We start from the raw sequence: 21,883 nt of genomic DNA on the forward strand, positions 1-21,883 counted from the left end.
ACTAGATACACATCCCACTGGAGTTTTATTCTAGTTGAATTTTCTTAAGGAGTCTGATTTTCACTACTTCATTGCAATCAGAACATGCTAATTACCTTATCTCTGATGGTGGAGCTGGGAAATCAGAGGCTTCCACATCATCGTAAACCTCCTCTCCCATGTCTAAAAACAGCAAAATATCAAATGTTGAAACATTTTAGTTTAAATTTTAATATGAGCATTCAATGATGTTTTTAGTACAAAGATTATTTCAAGGACAATGTAGTACATTTTCCTGTGGTCTCTGTACATTTCTCCTGGAAGCATAGTCTTATCTCCCTGAATGCCTGTGTTAAATTTCCTTCAAAAAACTACTGACCATGATTGTAACTATCATTATGAGTGGGGGAAAAAAAATCCCTAGACAGTGACTGAGATTATTTGAAGATTCACAAGTGTGATAAATGGCAGGTTTAGTAGATTTCTGACAAACAAATCAACATCACTGGTCACTGGTAGTAGGCAGTAGAGACTGAAATCAATCTCTACTTCTTATGGGATTTAGGGTGCTGTGATAATATATATGATTTTATTTATATATCTCTACCTATCTATCATCTATCTATCTATCTATCTAGCTAGCTATCTAGCTAGCTAGCTAGCTAGCTAGCTAGCTATCATTTTCTTTTACTCACTGATCTATTCCTTAGTAACTTCTACATTATCGTAGTACTAGGTATGGCACCATCTTAAAATGGAAAGGATATTTCTAATAACAAGACATTTATGATACTAGCAGGCATTGAGAGTTAGTATTGGTAGAAAACTTGCTATGACTTTAACTAGCTCAATAGCTTTTTCAATCTGTAGTTACTTTTCCTCCTCCCAACCTTCCTGTTAATAAGGCTCTACTGCAAATTAATTTGAAGAGATGAGTTGATGAGAGTACAAATGTTTTAAGGAATTATTATCACAGAAAGTTTAAATACTGTCTAGTGGTGGCAAGGATTTGATTTCCTTTAAAAATTCCTCTCGCCCTATATATATGTATAGAGTTCTCTCTCCCACCTGTAAGGTTAATTAATTTCACAGTATAAAACCTGCTCAGCTATATGAAGAATCCATAATAAATATGTAGAAAAATGACATATTATTGGTTTCCAGATAAGGAAAAGATTACTATCCCATGCGCATGCACATACAACACACAATAACAAAAGAAAATTAAAACAAAAAACACATTTTTTACTTAATTAGGTCACATTTGCTAGATTCTTATATCTACCCCATGTAAAGCTAAGTTTCTTGAACATACTTTGAAAATTATAGACTAAGGTCCAAGCTCATCATTATTTATTGATAAATTTTAATTAGTGTCTGACATATTTTCAAATTGATTACTGAAAACAAAGTCAGATAAACAGATTGAAAGAATAGATTATTTCTGTGTTTGGTTTGCTCTTTTAATTTATTTATAAATCAAAGTTTTGAATGCCTCAAATATTCTTAGAGACAACATTTTATTTTGTTCAAGTAAATTAAGACAAAAATTTTAAAGGTCTAGCTCAGCATAGGTGAAAAAATAAGCAGATTGAAATTGTACAAAAAAGAAATTTATTTTGAGAGTCAGGGCTTTTATTGAAATATAGTGATTATATCCAATGCTTTCCCAGTATCCCATCTACAATAAATGAGATAAAATATACAATTGGTTTTTATTACTTACCCAGTTCTTTAGGAGGAGAAGGGAAACTGGAAAGAAAATGAGAACACGATTACAATCAGACCAATATAAACACAGAATTTGAGCCCTTTATTTAGGAAAGACATGAATAAGTAAAAGCCTGGAGGTTTATAAAGGCTAATTAATATGTTGACTATCATTCCTTTCTCATTCTCCATTTCTCCACTAAGTCCCAGTTTCTGTCCACCAATCTGGAACTTAGCAAGACTTCTTTGAACTCCAATGTTGGCCAAAAAAGTCAAGAATCAAGACATTTAGTGGTTTGTTTTACCCATAGTCATTAGACCAATGTTTTTAGATTTGTTCTATAAGGTTTGGGCATATTATCACACCGAAGTAGATTAAGTGGATTCAATATTGTGGAGTCATTGTGGCATAGTTAAGGCCTAAAACTATTTATTTGACTCAACAAATAGAAATGGAGCGTTGAAATTAACAAAGGTCATAGGAATATTTATATGACTATGTTTCGCCATATGTACGTATGTATCCCAAAACAGGAGAATGGTGAATGAGAAAGGGATAACCACTGAAACAAGTCAGGAAGAGTGTATTAATAGAAGTGATCTGAAATCAGGATTGGGTGGCATTTAGTTGCAACAGGAAAAGACCTATGTTTTTATTACTTTCAGAACTTTAAGCGCGCGCGTGCACACACACACACACATCACTGGAAGAAGGGTGCATAGTTATACACAAGTGTGAGAGGCCATTAATTCAAATGATTAAAAATCAGAATAGGTTGTGTGTAACTGGAGTAGAAAAAATAATCTGCTTTTATTTGTAAATCAGGACTATACTTGAGGAATGTTGCATCGAGAGAAGATTTGTTTACTTACTATTTTAAGTGTAGTGTTTATTGAGTGTTGTTTTAGTGTCTCACAAGAGAGTTTAATCATGTAACAGCTAACATGAGTGAGATTCTTCAAATTCATATGTATGGAACATACACTAAAGGATTATTTGGGGATGGAAAGAGAAAATTTATACATTAATTTTTATTTAGACAAACTGAAGATATTCAGAGTAATTTTAATAGAGGACTAAATCTATGATTCAAATAGAATTTATATGTCACTACAGTGGAAGACAGTAACAAAGATTTTAAATACTATACTTAGATAAAAGGAATTCCAGATTGTGTCCTTCATTTCTAGCAAATTAATTTTCAATAGAGTATGTATATTTTGAGTAGTCAATATAAAATGTTATATAATAAAATGTGGTATTGAGAGTTTTTGTAAAGCTACAGTCAAATAAAGTCCTACTAAGTGGAGAGTGTGTGTGTGAATAAATGAGGGTAAGTGTGCACGTGTGTGTGTGTGTGTGTATGTGTGCATGTTTGTAGGGAAAGCAAAATATATCTTTAAATCATATAACAGTTTTTAAATACTTTGTGTGAGTTTAAGGGTGAGACAATAAATGAATAAAAGATCACTAATGGAAAATAATATTAAAATGGGTTAACCCTGTCAGAATTTCGTTATGGGTTATAAAATATTAGTAGCATTTGATTAAATTAAAATTAGTAGTTATTGTGTACTAGGTTTGGTTGGTTGACTCTTACGATGAACCTTCATTATTGTCTGACTCAGAGACTTTAGTTTTCTCTCGTATACTTTTCTTTTTGTCATCTTTTCCCTTTAATATCTTCAAAATCCCCCAGGACCACGTGTTACTCTTCTCTTCAACCTGTAGTGTGGAGCTTAGGAGCATGCAGGCATTGGTCAGAATGGAATAGTCGGTGGAGTATAAAGACATTGAGTGGATATTCAGGTTTGTTATCCTAGTACGGCATTGATCACTCAGGCAGTAATTTACTCATTGTATTCAACAAGACGATGCTGTGAAACTTACAGGGCATGGTCTTTGAATGCTGCTGCTACAAGGTAAGTAATAGGTAAATTGTTTTTTTTCTACTAGTTAGTGATATTTCTCTTGGTTCTTAAAATAGCAAACTAAGTCAGGATTAAGTCTTAAACATCAATTTAGTTTTAGTTTATGGTTAAAATTAAGTAATTGATAGATCTTAAATTTTAAAACATGCCACTTCAAAAGTTGAAACAACTACAGGGTTAAGTAGTCAGTACTGGTTTTGCCCCAGGTAGCATATAGTCTCAATTTACTTGGGTTTCTTATAAGTAAAATTATTACACAAAGGATAGCTATGCAACTGATAAACTCTCCAGAGATTGTTGTAAAAGTAAATTATTGATTGATAAATGAATGATTGGGAAAAGTTTGGGAAAAAAACAAACAAACTACAACACCTGTAATTCTTTATCCCTTTTCATTTCACTTCTTTTGACATAGTTATGGAGGTTCTTCCAAATAATATACCACTTCATTTGAAGTATAGTGCAATTATACTTCCCAGTTTACTGCTGTTAATATTTAAATCACTTTTGGTAAGGTAATAAAGAACACTATTTTCTGCTTTTCATTCTAACTAGAAATCAAAACTAAATTTCAGTATAGAGAATAATTTCAAAAAGGCAATTCACTGATTCTCCTTACCCATCATCAGCATCTTCCTCTTCAATCCCATCATAAATATCATCTGGGGGAGGTGGGAATATCCCTTCATTTTGAATAAGGGGAAAAAAATCTTTTGTTAATTTCAGAATTTGGTCTCATAATAGTCACTGAAAACTTGATAACAAATCTGCCTTATTTAATTACAGAAAGCATCCCTCCTTCACATTAACTGTTTAAATAAAAAATAACTTTATTTTCTCACTCTCATATAGATAGTAGGCAAATTGTTTTGTTGATTATTTTATAGGGAATTCTTAGAGGTGAAATATAATAAAGATATGAACAATAATAAAAGGTACTGTGTACTGGAGATGAAAGGAATGGGTAGAATAAATACTAGAAAAAGAAAAATTGAATAGAGAATAGAATTAAATATTTATTGTGGAAAATGAGAAGGGAGGAGTGATAAGAAAAATTTAATTAACAGTGAGAAGACACTTAGAAAAAGATAGTGATAAAGATGTAAGTGAAGGAAAGCAAATAGAATGAAATGTGAATTTGTAGACATTGATAGTTGCTAAAACAAACTTTTATTTCTTTTATTTCATTTCATCAAAGTGATGATTTAAAAGACAAACCGTTTCTTGTTTGAGTTGTTACCCTACACTACTTAGGAACCTTGTTACATGACAAATATTTATATTGAAAATATTGAGAATCTTCTCTGTGCAGGAATACATACAACGAACTTTGAACTTTAACTTTTAGGATGAGAACCTTACCACTGCAAGGTGTTAGTAAAATTTCCTTACTTTGCAGATGAGAAAAAGAGGGGTGTTTCAGAGTCACAGTTAAAGTGACCATATATGTTATCATCCAAACAAGGATGCTTCTGAAAGTGAAGGGGATGCTCTTAAGAATTGTACTCAGAAGATTAGCTAAGCCCAAACCGCCTTGGGCACCCTGGAAGTGGAGTCACCCTATGACCCACAACAAACCTGGAAGAAAGAAGTGCATTGCTCAGGGTCACGTGACTAGGACTAGCATCCAGGTCATCGGTTCCAGTCCAGTGTTCTTTCTACCTTATTAAGATCCTCCTCATTGTTTGCAAACAAAAGCATGCTGTCATTAACATACACAAAAATGTTGAAGATTTGGAGAAACTGCTAATAAAAGTGTGTGGCTTACCTCCACTTCCACTCTGACTGTGGCTAGAAAAAACAAAAAAAAAAACAAAACCGGACAAATTAAATTAATATATGAATTATTTAGCCATCAGGAAGAGAAGTACGTGTATTGAACAGTTATATTAAAGAGAAATAATATTTCATTTAAATGTTCTCAGGATGTTATATGTTCTTTATCATAATAGATGCGTTGTAGCAAGGCAAAAAAACAAAACAAAACAAACCTAATAAGAACAAATGAGTTTTGGTACTATATAAGGTAAGCAAAACAACGATACTGTTTGTTTGTAACATTTTTCCATAAGGCAGTTTTCAGATTATACATTACTATATCATTCCATAAATGTACTTACTAAAAAAAAAAAAAGAGAGTATTATTCCCAGAGTCTTATGCAACCATTACTGCATTAAATTTAATTCTCTTTCAATATCTTATAACCACAGCATTTTACTCTTAGTCCAATAGCATTACATTTTTTGTTTTAAATTTGAAATCTTATTTAATGGGGCTTTTATATAGTATTGGCGCTGATTCCCTAAATCCAGATTTCCTGTATTTTTTATTTATTTCTATAACATGCTATATTTTCCCTATTTTATAATTGTCTGTTTTCTTGCCTGTGTCTGCCACTAAAATGTGAATTCTGTGAGAGCAAAGGGAAGTGAGTAGACTGTGAGACCTGCAAAACCTCAGAAGTCATCTGGTTCAATTCCCTCGTTTTGCAGAAAAGAAACTGAAGCTCTGAGAAAATAAATGACTCGACCATGCCTGTTTAATTAACCAAAGAGCTGAGATAAGAACCTCTGCATCCTGCCTTCCTCTAAAACACTGTTTTGTCTATACCTAGCTTTACTCCCTGTATCGCCATTTTTTCCCTTTGGATAATCTGCCAGCAACAATTATCAGTCTGATATTACAACCATACAGTATAATTAGATACTCATATCTGATTCCACAACGTTAAAGTCAGATCAAAGAAATTCATCTGATGGAGAGCTATGGTTAATTTAGAAATAGAAAAATACTCCTGCTAATGGAACTTTAGAGAAAACATGCTAGAAATGTCTTAATATATAAATGAGAATTGATTTTTGATGAAGTTTAAGTATATTCTTACATACTACTTTCACATTCATTTTCTCTAACTCTTCCTTTTGAGCATGAAGCAGAAAGAATTACGTGAAGAATTACAAATCTGATTGGCTAACATTCCTGGCAAATATATTCCATCTTGGAGATTTTCATACCCAATTTCCAAAGAACTGGGTTACACCAAAGCTGCCACACATTATTTCATTCCTAGAGCAATTCTTCAACTTCCTAAAAGGGTCTGTTTAGAATATAATATATTTACAGATGAAGTGGAGGTAAGGAGAGGAGAGTGGGAGAAAAGAGGAGAAGAAGGGAAGAGAGAAAGGAAAGGATAAATGGAAGGAGAAAGGTTGGGAAGCATAACAGAAAGTTTATTAAGTGATGGAGGAATGGAATTTGCATTTGTAATTTTCTTTCCTTCATTTTTTATATTTAGCACAGACATTGCTTTAGTTAAGAAGAAAGAGAGAAGTCTGGACAGCTGTCAGGACCTGCGCTTTTAAGCCTCCTGTCTGCTCACAGAGTTTGAAGTGCACAGCCAGCTCTGCCTACCCTGAGGGATAAGGAAGGAGCAGGTAAAGAGTGCAAGGGACCAGGCGGCATCTGGAGGAGGGAGGAGAGGATGGTGCCATCTCTTATTGTTGCCAGGGCAAGCTGCCAGCTATAGTCAGCATCTTTCCTTGTTCTACTAAGAACAAAGCATGTCTGTTATGAGCTCTCTGCCAGCAGCAGCTGTAGTTTCAAAAACAAAACTTGGGTAGAAATTATGTCTCTTGTTTCATTTTCTTATTAAATATGCACGAGAGGAAAGGATGCTAGTCAATATTATAGTCCTGTACTTTTTAAAAAGATATTGAGCATTAAAACCATACATCTCCAGTCCCATTTTAGTAAATAAAAGATTCTTTTTCTGCTACATGTTTAGTAACTAGAGCATGGTATATATGGACTTGATAAAATGGAAAAGGTAATGCTAGTTTTGGGAAACAGTCACCTATTATGCTTAAATAATGCCTCATTTTAAGAACATTATTCTTTTTTGTAAATTTATATATATTTTTTCTTGAGCATGTTCATTAGTGTAAATATGCATTTATAATATAACTGGGGTCCTTTACCCCCAAATAAATGTGTTTTTAAAAATAAGGACAAACATAAAGTATATACAGTGGTAATATAAGTGGAATAACATGCTCATGTCCTGAAAATTCTGTAAATCTCAGAAAATGGCCATTTAGAACTTCAACTGACCTCAAAACCAATATTTACCAATTGCCCAACTAGGTCAATGTGTTTCTGTTTACTAAAGCCAATTTACGATCAATAAACTCTAGTATATACATTTTGATATATGTTGTATAATTTATGGTCATAACATGGTAAGAAGGCATTAGAGGCTATAATTCATTTTAGAAAAACAAAACTTCCAGAAAGCAACACAACAAATTTATATGATGATAAGAGGTAAAAGACCACACGAGGGAAATTTAATTCTTCGTACGTCTTAGAAGTACATTTCTATTTTGATAGTTTTACATTTTTTAGGTGGTTAATAGTAAAAACATTTTTTCTTTGACATTTAAGTTATAAAGAAGGCAGACACATTTTTACCCAAGAGAAGATCGAGCACAGATTGCGTGTTTTGAGATCACAGTGGAAGAGTCTATGCCACAATGTGGGCGTAGAAAAATGTGGATTCTTAACTGAGCTGGAGATTTTCCTCCTCCTTTTTCTTCAACTTGAAGGGATATGGCTTTACCAGGAAGAGGAGATATTGGGGGGAGGAAAGAATGAAAGGAGAAGGGGAATAGAAGAGCAAGAAGGGGAAAAAGGACAAGGAAGATCAGAGCTAGGAAAAAGAGACAGAGGAAGAGGCGTGGAGAAAGGAAGCGGAAGACTGAGAAGGAAACGAAGAAAAATATACATGAGAGAGGATGGCCACTCTCCCTTCTTGGTGCTTCCAGAAAGGATGCTTGTTCTGTTTCTCTGCCCCTGGAAGGTGTTCCCATAGTTCATGGGAGGGTGGGGGGAGGAGAATGACTCTAATCTAGTGGAATGAATGGGCAATGGAAAGTAGGCCCCTTAGTTGATACCCAGGTATCACGAGGAACTGAGTTTTCACTTTTGTGCTTTTAAAAAGCAAAGTAGGGTTGTAGTGAAAAGCATTCTTTTTTCCGTTATATTTTCAAATAAGAACAAATATGTTTAGACTCAAAGATTTCAGAGCAAAAATGTTTATACTTTTCAGAACTACATTTTATATTTCATGCTTCACATTTTACAAAGTCATATCTACTTTACGAATATCCCGAAGATCAAGACAGAATGAATATTATAAAACAGCATTTTGGAATCACAACACATTTGGCAAGGTCTTGCAAATGGCTCATTATATTTCAAGTAGCATTTGATACATATAACCAAAGAGTAAAATAAAAGACTTGAGTTTCAAATAACCTTGCACCCATATTGGAGTGACTGTACACGGTAATTTAGTTTAGTGATAGAGAGCAGTAGGGAATATGGAAAGTAAAATTCTAGGATCTTAAAATACATAATCTGTGACAAGGAGACAATCTGATGTGTTTTACAATTTGTTCTTGCACATACCTGCTGGCCTCATCCTGCTCCGCAACGTCATCGTACACTTCTTGGTCATCTTCAATATGTCTCGATGGAAGAGGACCCAGAGAGGTTTTCTTCCGTTTCAAGGAATCATAGTCAATCTCTACAGCAGTTGTCTTAATATAGCCATCTACCAAAAGAGGAATGATTTATGTTCAGGTTATTGCGTTTTAAATGTTTCAAAGTTGTGAATAAAATATCAATTGCATATTTGCTCTTTAAAATTGCTCTTCATTTCTTTGCTTGCAATTCTGATTTATAGACTTCCCATGTAGACACACGTTTTACTGTACGTTATCCAAGTTTTATGCTACTGTGGTTTGGAATAAGCCTAGAGTCTATTTTCAAAATTCCATAGTGATTAACTTGACTCATTTTTTTTTTTTTTTTTAATTTTTAACATCAATGAAGAACTTAATGTCCTTTGTTCCTCCCTGGAGTAATATAAATGTTTACATTGTTCTCCACTAAAAGATAACACAGATGAGGTGAAGATGGGGGTATATACTTGTTATTTTAAATCTTACTATCTTTGTCCACCCTGTGCAATACTCCTAACTTAATGCTTATGAGTAGTTCCCGAAGAATTGGCACATTTCACTTGGGCTCAAAAAGATGACACTTTGAAGTCATAGGGGAGTTTGCACTCACATGACCCCCTTGCTGTTCTGCCTAACCATTTTCCCTCAGGGTTGTCTGTGATACGGATTATTTCAATTTGCTCTCCTTGCTTGAAGCTCAGTTCATTCTTTCCTCCTTTGACATCGCAGCAAGCTTTTGCTTGATGGATGACTTGAATTGGGCCTGTTAGCTGCAAAGAGGAAAAAACATAATTACAACAGGCTTCTACACTATTCAGAAAATCTTTAAGGAATGTAGCTTTGAAAGACAGTATATCCACAACTTGCCAACCTGCCTATTTCTAACCTTTACAGGTTTGAACCAAAAATTGAGGGTGAATGTCATTCCTGGGGAATGTTCTTACAGAAGGGGTTAGGGAATAATCACAGGGGTCAGCCATGACCACAAAGAATAGAGAAGCATATGCCTGGGGTCCCGGAGAGAGTGATCTGTGGACCTTAGGAACTCGGTGAAAGACTGTCAAAGGAAGTCACTGATAACATAATACCACTGATGTATGACAATTCATGCTGGGTGCTATGAGTTTTTATGGGACATGCGCGTGGTCTGCTTGGTAGATGGACATTTTTTTTCCTTTTTGCATTGTGTAGTTATTCTGATGGATCTCTGCAGGCCTCAAACAACAAAGGAAAGGGTAGGTGGTGGTGGTGGGTGTACTTGTGGGAAAAGCGTTTTCCTTCTTTCTTTTTCTTTTTAAATTTTGTGGTATTGTCTATCTGTAAAGTTAGAGTAGACAGTAGACATTATTGCTATAAACAAGATACCATTTTAGAAATAGTTTTGTAAATAAAACATAGCGACGAAATGTTGTGAGGTTTTAAAAATTAATATCCTGAATAGTACAGTGGTTTCTTGACAGCTGGGGAATAAACTACTTTAGACCATGAATCCTAAACTCTTAATTTCCTAATACTAAATTGGTGTCCTTTCAACAGAACTTCTTGGATCTTTTGACATGCAAATATGCATTGTGATTTTTGAAGAAGTTTATCTTATTTTATTGAACTTATGATGTTATGAATTGTGAGACATACCATTAACAATGTACCACTAAGAAAGAAAATATCTTAATTTAAATTATGATGTACAATAATGTTAAGATGCATTCTAATTTCAGAATTTTGAAATGTGAACTATTTTGTCTCAGAATTAATGAAATATGGTGCTATCTAACAATTCTCATATTTATTTAATTTATTTAATTTTTAACATTTATTAACAATTTGTGGAAGGATATAGCTTGTGAAGTCCTAGTCTTGACAAACTTTTGCATTCATATTTAGTGGTATGATTTCCATACTGTATTTTTTTCTTACTAACAGCATTATTTGAACGAGCGAGTGAAGCAATGCAAACTTGATTTCTCCAAGAAAAGCTTCACATAATTCCTTCAAAGCTATAAGCAATCTCTTCATAAAAAGTTTGCTGTGAAGATTTTCATTTAATGAATTAAATTTTCATATTTTCCACTTGAAAAATATAAATACTGGTAGCCATACATTCTGTGTGAGTAAAATGTTTTGATACTCATACTGTAATCTTAATTTTACTTATATACAGTAAGCATTTTCAAAATTTAATGAGAAATTTTATGCACAGTGCCTTATGTGCATTATTTTATTTAATTCTACAACAAACTTTTGCGAGAGATATCATTTATTTTCATTTATATCATTTAAAGAATAGGAATTGGAGGTCCGTAGAAGTTTAGTAATATGCCCACAATCACATAACTCGCATGTGCGGCTGGAATTTGAATCCATATCTGTCCAACTGAGCTTTACATTTTCCTTGTACTATGCTGTTGGACCTTCATTCAAATATAATCAATACACTGAGAAGGTATATATAAACCCAATTTTTATAATCCAAATCATATAGTAAATGTTTCAGAGGAATTAAATATTTAAAGGAAACTTGATATGAATGTTTTTTAAAGAATAGTTTTGTAGCTCAGATAATCCCTCTAAAATATAGCTGATATACCAGACCCACACCAGATGGGCCATGTCATCAAAGATGGTGTAACCAAGAGAAGATAGCCTGCAAGTATAGTGCTAGTGGTGGTAGTAATAGAAGTGACAAATTAGAACCCGGAGATTAGAGAAGACAGAGGTCAGAAATCCAGGTAGATGAAGAGGGTTGAGAAACAGCAGGTATCAGAAATCAACATGTACACAGGCTTAAAAAAAGGCAGCTAGAGTAGCTCAGAGACACTTTATTCTGAGGTAGGTCTGGTTCATTCAGAGACACATGTGTCCCTTGCACCACTATGACACATGTACCAGGGATTGTGCATCCTAAGCTCATAGAATAAATAGGTCAATATGAAATACATAATGAGGAGAGTCAAGATGGGTTTGAGTAACTGAGTATTCATTCACTCAAGCAACATAGAATTTCTGGGCGCCCAGTAATTATAAGCCACCGTATTTTGGATATTATCATATTACATTTTTAGTGCAGGGGTAGGGGCATGTACTGGACACACACACACAAATACTGTTATGAAGACAGTTACTCCTTAGAAAACAACAATTAAGTAATTCTCCAACCATGAAGTTTTCAAGAATGGCCTCCTTTTGTGTGAAAATTATTATAAAAGAGGTTACTCTTTTGCACCCAACAACAAGCAAGCTCTTACTTTAAATTTCTTCTTTATCTCTTGTTCTTTCTTTTCTCTCTCTTTCTGCTCCTTTTTCTCCAGCTCTAATCTCTTCTTTTCCTCCTTTTCCTTTTTCTTCTCCCGTTCCTTGGATGCTTCTCTGTGGATAAAAATGGTTAGGTTGTTTCATCATCTGCATTGATGTGATAGGGCTCACTATCCAGAGAGGTTTCTGTCTGTAACAGGAGATAGTATCTGAAATGCAGATAAAGGTAAAAAGCCAAGGGTTGTCAAAATTCCTGGGTGTGTGATACTGTTCTTAAAACCAGCAGGAGGCACACACATGAGGATTCCTTCCAAAGACTGGACTGCTTTCTCTTACAGCTTGTGCCAATAAGTGGAAGACATTGTTTATAAAGGCCCTACTCTTGCTGCACGTTGGCATAAATAGAACTAATCTCTCTCTCTCTCTGTCTCTCTCTGTCTCTCTGTCTCTGTCTGTCTCAGATACAAGAGCATGCACATGTGCATAATGCAAAGTTCAGAAACTTTAGTCAGAACTGGTTGAATAAGAACTGGTTAGAGATATCTCAATTTAATTGAAATAAAGATATTTGAATCAACAAAAGATAAAAATAAGATGATATATTCATTTCTACTTTCACTCACTTTCTAGGAAATTTCTCAGTTTTGGGCTACCCAGAAATCCATTTTCGAGCTATTTTATTAAAAAATTTTCTGCATTAGCAGGCTGAACCACTCACTGACATCTGGTGCTGGGTAAAATTATTTCTCATAGCACCCTTGGGAGGTAAAGCACTGCCTAGGTGAGGAAGTTGCAACATAGATGAATTCATTTGCCCAAGGACAAACTGACAGCAAGAAATACAAATCCCTGGCTCTGATTCCCCATCAGTGGTCTAGCTGGAGACTGCAGGTCTCTGGCCTCTCATGCAACAGCATTTTAAGAGTCGTCTGTAAAATCCTTAGTCAGTAAAGAATCTTTAGTCCTTTGTATTCAAATAAAGGTTATAATAATGTGCTAGTCATTTGAACAATAAAACTCCCCTCCCCCCAGTGTTGAATAACAATCTACTCTCCCTTTTACAAATCATTATATTCATCTTAGAAGGAAAATATTGTGGTAAAAATGCAACTCATACATGTCTTCATATGTTTCTCCGTCACTTTCTTCCTGTCAAGAAAACATTAATAATAATTAATTTTGATTATTCGAAAAGGGAATATACACATATTGCACTGATCAAATACTTAATAAAACAAGCATACATTTAAGCACATGTAAATTTGGCTTATTTAAAATATTTTTTTTTTCTTTTGAGAAATAGACTGGGAAAGTAAGCACAAAAAGACTTCATTTTATATCCTGCTATGTAATTCACATGTGTAACCAGACTTAAGGTTTACGTTCAGTGCTACAAAATTATTAGTCAGTGTAATGATTGGTGTTTAATGTGTCAAACATTTTAAATGGAATAAGATTATGATTCAAAAAATATCACTTACTCACAAGAATTTTCATTTATTGGTTTATAACAATAGAAAATTAATCACAATAATTATTAAATATTCTAGTTACAACAATATAACATGAGAAGGAAAAAAAAAAACTGACCTCATCTGGAATTCCACCACCTAAAGGGGTTAAAAAAGAATAAAATTTAATATATTGTAATTAAGAAGCACTTTAACACCAGATTATTCAATGTAATCTAATATTTAAAACAGTTCCTAATCTAACAGAATTTATGCTTTATCAAAGATACAGAACTACAAAATAGATTATGTGGTTTAGATCCTTACTATGTTTTTTTTGATAGTTGTAATTTAATCACAAAATCATTTCATTGGCTTGCATAAGATAATGAAGGCACCCTTTATTCTCTTTCTTAAAGACATGCACATTTGCTTCTGTGGGTCTGTCTGGAACAAAGGTATCAGAAAATCACAACTGGTTTGCACTTTTTGATTTGCTTCCATTTTTTGATTTGATTTGATTTGTTCCCATGGATTTGCTTTCATGTATCAAACAAGTCAATATAATTAGATTTGTAGACAAGACATTTTATTGCTCAAGTGTTTAGTAATGTCAGCTAATTACCAGATATTAAGATATAATCTAAAACAATAATAAGAAAAATAGTGTGGTGTTGGTATTAGACCTGATAGACCAATGGAATAGAATGCTCAGAGACAGATACATAAATTTACATACTCGTACAAACATATATATACACACACACATAAAGCATACACAAATACAAATATAGCATTGCTATAGTACAAAGGTGGCATTACAAGTTAATGAGAAAGGGTGGATTTCAGAATATAGTAATGGGAAAACTGGCCATACATCAGACTACAAATCTGTATTTTTACTAACTCCTCAAAAGTGGATTGAAAAGAGATCAAAGACCTAAATATAAAGGATAAAGTTCATGGAAGAAGATATTTTTATTTCCTAGGGATAGGACTTCTTTAATAAAATTTATAAAGCATAAATTACAAGGTAAAAATTAATTACTTTGATTGTATTAATAGTTATTTATGTTCAGTGAAGGACAGCATGGGGCTAATAGACAATGAGCAGAATGAGAGAAGATATTTGCAATGTTTGCAACAGACACGGGATTAATATCTGGAATACAAAGGAACTCCTGAAAGTCAACCAGAAAAAAATACCAACCCCAAGAAAAAAATGGTCAAAGGATACAAACTGGCAACTTACAGAAGAAACACAAAGGCTAATAAACAAATGAAGTACTCAGATTCAACAGCAAGCAGAGGTATGGAAATTAAATGAAATGCCATTTATAAACATAAGACTGGAAGCAATTGGAAAGCTGAATACTACCACGTACTGGTGCAAGGCAGGCGTTCTGGCATCTTCATGCCCTGCTAATGGGAGTACATAGAGATGCAGGCCTTCTGGAGAGCACTCTAGTCCTGCTCAGTCAAAAGGAATATTCCATTGCTTATGAGCAGCCATTCCACTGCTGCATATATATTTCTTAACGAAGTCTCTCAAGTCCACATAGGGATATGGACAAGAAGATGCACTGAATTATTATTTGTGGTATTAGGGAGTTGGAGGTAAAGTGTGAATGCGTACGATGCATACCGTGGAGTACAGACCATGGAATACGTGTGTAGTAGTTAATAGCAACAAATTAGATAGAGCACGTATAACAGCGTGGATGGGACCCCCAAAACACATTATGTTGAGTGTGAAAAAAGATCACAGTGAGCTATAAAATACTCTTTACGTAAATTGAAATATATACACACATACAATATGCAAACAATGCGTACAAACAGATACCTACACATTAAGCACATTAGAATATTTGTCTCCAGTAAGGGGGAAGAGAGGAAAGGGAGTGGGTCATGGAGATGAAAGGGAATAAATAAATAAGTAAAACAAGAGAGGGGTCTTGCACGGACCAATGATAACAATGACCCATTAATAACCCTATGAGAATGATTAACTCAAACTTCTGTATCTGAGATAACAAAAAGATAAATAAAGCACATTTTTGCCCCTTACCTTCAAAGTGCATGCCACCATCTTGATTTTCTTCATTTATAGGGCTTCTGGAAACAAGAAAGAAGAAAAAGTGAAAGTGGAGCAAGTAGATGCTCATCTTACAATGAAAAAATAATAAAAGGATACTTTTAAAAATCATTCTTTTCTCTTTAATATCTCTCTGACTTAAAACTTCAGAAGTCATCAGGATAGGCTTTAGCCTTATATTTATGCTGCTACTGCTGCAAAAACATGGAGAATTCTGGAGCTTGAGTACAGTATTATCCATTCATTGTGAACACGTGATTAATCCATTGCTTCAGGGCAGGAAGATGTTTCTTGTTAAAACAGCAGTATACCAATAATTCAATTCAGAGATTCTGAAGGCATTTGATTAGTTTTACTGTACAGATACCAAGGAGACTTAGTTCTAGTCCTCGATTTCTTCCTCTTTTCCAAATGTTCTCCACCTGGCTTTACTCCCATCATTTGTGGCTTGGACTCCAAGGTGCTTCATTCCAAACGACTTCACTCCAACTGCTCTTAACATTTATCAATGCCCCGGCCCCACAAATCCTTATGATTTATGGAACCCTCTATATTTTCTGTTTCTATTCTCCGGTTAATTAGCATAGCTAAAAAAATTGTCATTTTATTGATTCTGGATATTACAAATAATTGGCATTCAATCTCAGCTGTACCCTCTACACTATTCTACAATCTCACTACCCTTTTTTTCTAGTCAACCCTCTCTTGCATGGTCCATCCTAATGGCTATTCAAAACCTTCACTACTTTCCACAAATCTCCCAGTCCTCTCCTCTTCCCTATAATCAGATGCGCTTATTGCACTGATAAAATAGCAGTTATGGGTGTGAATTCTCTTAAGAAAATACATTCTTTTAACCCACAAACTTATCTACAGTTATAGCCATCCATACCTTCTCCTTACCAAAGTTCTGCTTTCTACCTGTGTTCTGAATCCTATCTGCATTATTAGCGACTTTACTATTTTCAGCCCTTCCTATGTGCATCATCATATTATTTATATTATTATTATTACTCCTCTTCTGTCACTCCCCATCCCTAAATATCTCACTCTGTTGTCTCCTTCACCCCAAGTTACTCTTGTTCATTATACAAAAAACAAAAACCCAAACACTTCTTTTTGCCTTTCTAAATCTTCCACATTACCACAAAATAACCCTCCTTTTCCCAGCCAAAGTAGAAAAAGATGCCTATACTCACTGACTTTACTTCCTCTCCTGTTACTTATTTCTTCATTGACTATAATCTGGCTTCTACCGTGTTTCCCCAAAAATAAGACCTAACTGGAAAATAAGCCCTAGCATGATTTTTCAGGATGACATCCCCCGAACAGAAGCCCTAATGCATCTTTTGGAGGAAAAATTAATGTAAGACTTGTCTTATTTTGGGGGAAACACGGTATTGCCAATCCTTTACTGAAACTATTCTGAAAAGACTTAATTACCAAATCCATTGGACACCTCTCAGCCTGCAACTTACTTGATTGCTTTGTGGCCCTCAACAGTACTGGGCATTTTGCCTTCCTTGAGTCTCCTTTGTTACCATGACAAATCTCTCCTGTCTCACCTCCTGTCTCTCTGGTCACTATCCCGCAATTTCCTCTGTGGGTTTATTTTCATCTGACTTCCTCTTTAAGGGATGTTCCTTTGTGTTTCAGTCTTAGTTTTCTTCATTTTTTTTCTCTCTACATCTGTTCCTGAATGGTCTCAACCCCACAGCTTCACATATTATTTTAATGTTGGTGACTTCCGTATTGAAATCTATAGCCCAGGCCTCTTTTCTGAGTTTCAGATCGTTAACATCTCAGAAGCTGAAGTTTCTCTCCTTCATCCCAGCATAAACCTGTTTTTCCTACTAGGATTCTTATTTTGGTGAATGGCACTGCTATTCACATATTCACCTAAGCCTCAAGTCATCCTTCCTTTCTCACTCTTCTTCAGTCCCACATCAGATTAATCAAATTCTGTCATTTCTACATACTTAGTGTCTCCCATACTTCACTTTCCCTTTCCATCTCTCTCCTCTTTCCTGCTAGACATGTGAGCAGGATTGTGTCGTCTCTTGTGTGGACTCTTGTATTAGCCATCCTGCCCGTCTTCTAGTGATGAGAATGCTCTCCATCTTTTCTACCTTTACAGTCCCTTCTCCACACTGCTGCCAAAGTGATCTTTCTAACACATAGGTAAGATTATATTACTCTTATGTTCAATACTGAAACCACTGAAAGAATTAGGAAAGACTGTTACTTGAACTCAGGAGATAATGGTTGAAAAATTAACCCCATTTGAAAAGTGTGGCTGGAAGTGTCTTATTATCACTTATTTCATTAAAAGGGCTCAGGGGGTACAATTGTGGCTAAGGGAGAATTGTCATAGACATATGTGTCTTAGTCTCTACCTGAGATGGTAAACATCTGGTCATAAACTGTTAGTCTAATAAGCTCACTTATTTTTTTTAAAATTGAAAATTTAACTTATATATGCATAGCTTTCTATTTAGAAAAGTGTAAAGGTCCAGTTAGATTGGTTATGACAAGGCAATTGTTTCTCTTGGTGAGCCTTTTTAGATCTTGGAAGATTCAGAATTAAGTAGAGAAATGATGGAGCAATTCACACCCATAGTACAACATTTCGTGGAATAAGTTGTATAATCATTGGGACAATATACATATGTTCAACATTTTAATTATTTGTAATATTTAAGAGATTTGTTACATTAGAGACTATTCAGTTAGACATGTCACATCATTTTAAAATTTGTGAGTTAGACTATTATTTTAGTTGAAAAGGAAGAATTCTAGGTGTTGAGTGTAAATGGCTGCTGACATCAGGAAAGAGAGTCAATCAAACATTATGATCTCTTAATAAAAGAATACAGCATAATCTAGGGAGGATATATATATATATATATATATATATATATATATATATATATATTTGATTAAGTTGCCTCTATCAAATTTACAAGAAATACTGAGAAAAGAAGAACACATAAGCTACCATGTAGGAAAGCAATCAGCAAAGTCTAGACTGTGGGTAACTACAGTGCCCACAAACAACTGGATTGTTTAACAAATAAAATGCAGTAAGTAAAACAAAATGATAGAGGCTGAACTTGCAGTTTAAAAAGAGATTTACAAAACAGATACACCAATAGACACAGTAGACTTTGAATTCTTGTTCAAACAAATTTAAAAATATAAGCCCCCCACACATTTTGAAACAATTGGAAATTTGTACAATGATTCTATATTAACACATAGAGTCTATTTTTAGGGATACGTACTGAAATATTTATGGATGAAATTATATAATGTTTGGTATTAGTTTCAAAATAATATGAGAAGAGGGATGTGTGAATGGGAGAATAGATGAAATAAGATTGGCAGTGAGTTTATAATTGTTAGAGTTGGTGCAGGGGACATCGTGGCCCATTATATTATTCGCCCTGCCTATTATATGTTTAAGAATTTTCAAAATAAATATGCTTGTGCAAAAGTACAAGAAAAATCTAATTACAAATGCAATTAGAATATTTAAGGGAACTGGATGTGACAAAAGCCATTTCAGCTCTTGGGAGGGGTTTGCTTAGAGGAGTTATTAAATTTGTTCAGTCATGCATTTGAAATGCTTAAAAATAAAACTCAATATATAAATTTACACATGTAATGTAAAACATGTAAGGGAATTAACTAAATTTATAAATACAACTATTGATTTGAAAAAAGAATTCAGTGTGAGTTGTCTAATCATTAATCAAAGATTCCCCTAAAAAGAACTGTTGTTAAATAAAACTTACTAGATTTATAAATAGGATAGCAAGTTATAGTATGTAAATTTAAGTACTTAAAATAAGTTAGGACTTTGCATAAATTTTAATGAATTAAATATTAATCAAAAGCACAAGATGTATAATAAATATCTTAGACATCAAAATATACTGACATTCCACAAAATAAAATCTATTGCCCTTTTCATGGTATACAAGGTTGTTACTATCAGCCCTCTCTTTTCCAGTTTTATATCTCATATTTCTTCTTCTTCTACATATTAATACCGACTGACATACTCTTTTCACATATTAATAGTGAACTGACATACTCTTTGAACACTGTCTAGTTTCTTGTTCCTCCATGCTTATCCCTGCTGTTTCCCTTGTCATCATCCCTTGCCTGTGACCCTCCTTAATCTTTAAGCTTCAACTTAAACATTGTCTCTTCTATGAAGTTATCCCCAACTCCCCTAAGCCCACCCAGTTGCATCTTCCATATGTCATGAATTGCTCCATTATAGTGATTATTCTGTATTATTATAACTGCAGAATAATTGGTGTGTTTCTCTCCCTACTATGAGACCCATAAACCCCATGAGGAAATAGATTGTCTCTTGGTTAGTTAATTTATTATAAGACTGTCATTTTTAGAAAGCTATTACAATACTTCCTGTCATGAATAGGACTTATTTTCTGTTGGATGAATTAATGATGTCCTAGTAATACTGAGAAGCTAAATTAACTTTTATTAATAAGTGAGCTGTTTATTATCATTTTTGAAAAAGAATGTTAAGTCAAAGACTACTAGACTTGCAGTTTACTTCCTAAAACACTTGGATGAATAACAAATGCTAGCAAAATGAAGGCTATCTGCATATCACATTCATACATATGTATCTACACAGTTATGCAAACCATTTATTACTCGTAGGTAAAGTTTGCATGAACACAGTTATTCATAGGCCCAACATTATAGCATACAAATCTTAGTTTATTTTATGTAGGTCTGAATTCACAAATGTATAACGTTATTCAATAAATATGAAATAGTAATAAGAATAGGAATGATAGTGAAGAATGAAAAACAAAAAGATTAGGAGAAGTGAATGTCTTGGAAAAAACCAGATCAAAGTGCTTAAAAGAAGTGTTGAAAAAGCTCCATAAAGAGTAAAGAAACAAACAATGAAACTTGTAATGCCCCCAGTCATAGAAAACTAAACAGAGGGAGTGGGTAAAAGAGAAGGAAAGAAAGCTTATCAGTTAGTATAATAGTTATGTCTGGTCATGAAGGCCATTCACCTTTTGTTTTTATGCTATAGGAGCAGAATTAAACAGGAAAAGAAAAGTTATGTTAAGAGTGTCATTTTGACTCTCATTTTTAGAAAGCTTTCAGAGCTCTGGTTCTTGACTTTTAAAGATGTAAAGCTGTTGACTTTTAAGCCCTATTTGCTATTCATGACTTTAGGTTTTAATTGTCAGTTTGTTTTTTAAAGTAGGAGGAAATCTAAGTGACACATTCAACTGTGTTCTATACCAGCCCTTACTGAAATGAAATCTTGTGAACTTTTCTCTGGAACTAGTCTTCCTATATATTTAATGTATGAGCAATGATAAAACTGACTTTTTAAGCCAATGCTTTCCAAGTGGAGTTAGGTAAGACAACTTGGTAGTGCACGACTGATAGGGCATGTCCTGGAAACGTTTAAGCATTTCTAATTGATAAAAAGGTTATAATGGTAAATTCTTACTTTTCCTCTAAATTTAGAGCCCCTTCATTCCCCCCAAAACTAAACAATCCCCAAAAGAAGAAACAAAACAAAACAAAAAACCCCTTAAAATGATTATAAATGATCTCAGGAAAAGAACTGTTTAATTTTAGTCACATCCCATTATTTATTATTTCTTACTACTTCAGTTTTCCTGCCTTTTACTATTGAAAACCATGTAATTGTTTTGTATACAAAATATTCAAACATTTGTTCTGTTTTCATAGGAAAAATTAGTTATACTGTTAAAATTATAATTTTTAAAAAATGGTTCAAAAGGGCGGCCGGTTTGCTCAGTGGTTGGAGCGCAGTGCTCATAACACCAAGGTCACCCGTTTTATTCTCACATTTGCCAGTGAGCTGCGCCCCCCACAACTAGACTGAAAACAATGACTTAAC

The 21,883-nt window shown here is 34.0% G+C and overlaps 1 protein-coding gene across 5 annotated transcripts in view; it reads right to left on the minus strand.

The window, feature by feature from the left end:
• Positions 1-21,883, minus strand: part of FYB1 (FYN binding protein 1) — a 157,470-nt gene that overhangs the window by 16,811 nt on the left and 118,776 nt on the right. For 4 of the 5 annotated variants that reach the window (XM_019737305.3, XM_019737301.3, XM_019737303.3 and 1 more), the window contains 11 exons: positions 15,922-15,968; positions 13,990-14,009; positions 13,517-13,548; positions 12,393-12,513; positions 9,758-9,917; positions 9,092-9,236; positions 5,390-5,412; positions 4,241-4,304; positions 3,291-3,428; positions 1,706-1,731; positions 96-162 (listed from right to left, as the gene is read on the minus strand). In XM_019737305.3, coding sequence (XP_019592864.2) covers positions 96-162; positions 1,706-1,731; positions 3,291-3,428; positions 4,241-4,304; positions 5,390-5,412; positions 9,092-9,236; positions 9,758-9,917; positions 12,393-12,513; positions 13,517-13,548; positions 13,990-14,009; positions 15,922-15,968 — 843 coding nt within the window. The remainder of the gene's footprint in view (positions 1-95; positions 163-1,705; positions 1,732-3,290; positions 3,429-4,240; positions 4,305-5,389; positions 5,413-9,091; positions 9,237-9,757; positions 9,918-12,392; positions 12,514-13,516; positions 13,549-13,989; positions 14,010-15,921; positions 15,969-21,883) is intronic. The other variant, XM_074328976.2, reaches the window with a different exon arrangement.

This window comes from Rhinolophus sinicus, chromosome 3, assembly GCF_057876585.1.
Source record: "Rhinolophus sinicus isolate RSI-liver-muscle chromosome 3, RSI-T2T, whole genome shotgun sequence".
NCBI lineage: Eukaryota > Metazoa > Chordata > Mammalia > Chiroptera > Rhinolophidae > Rhinolophus > Rhinolophus sinicus.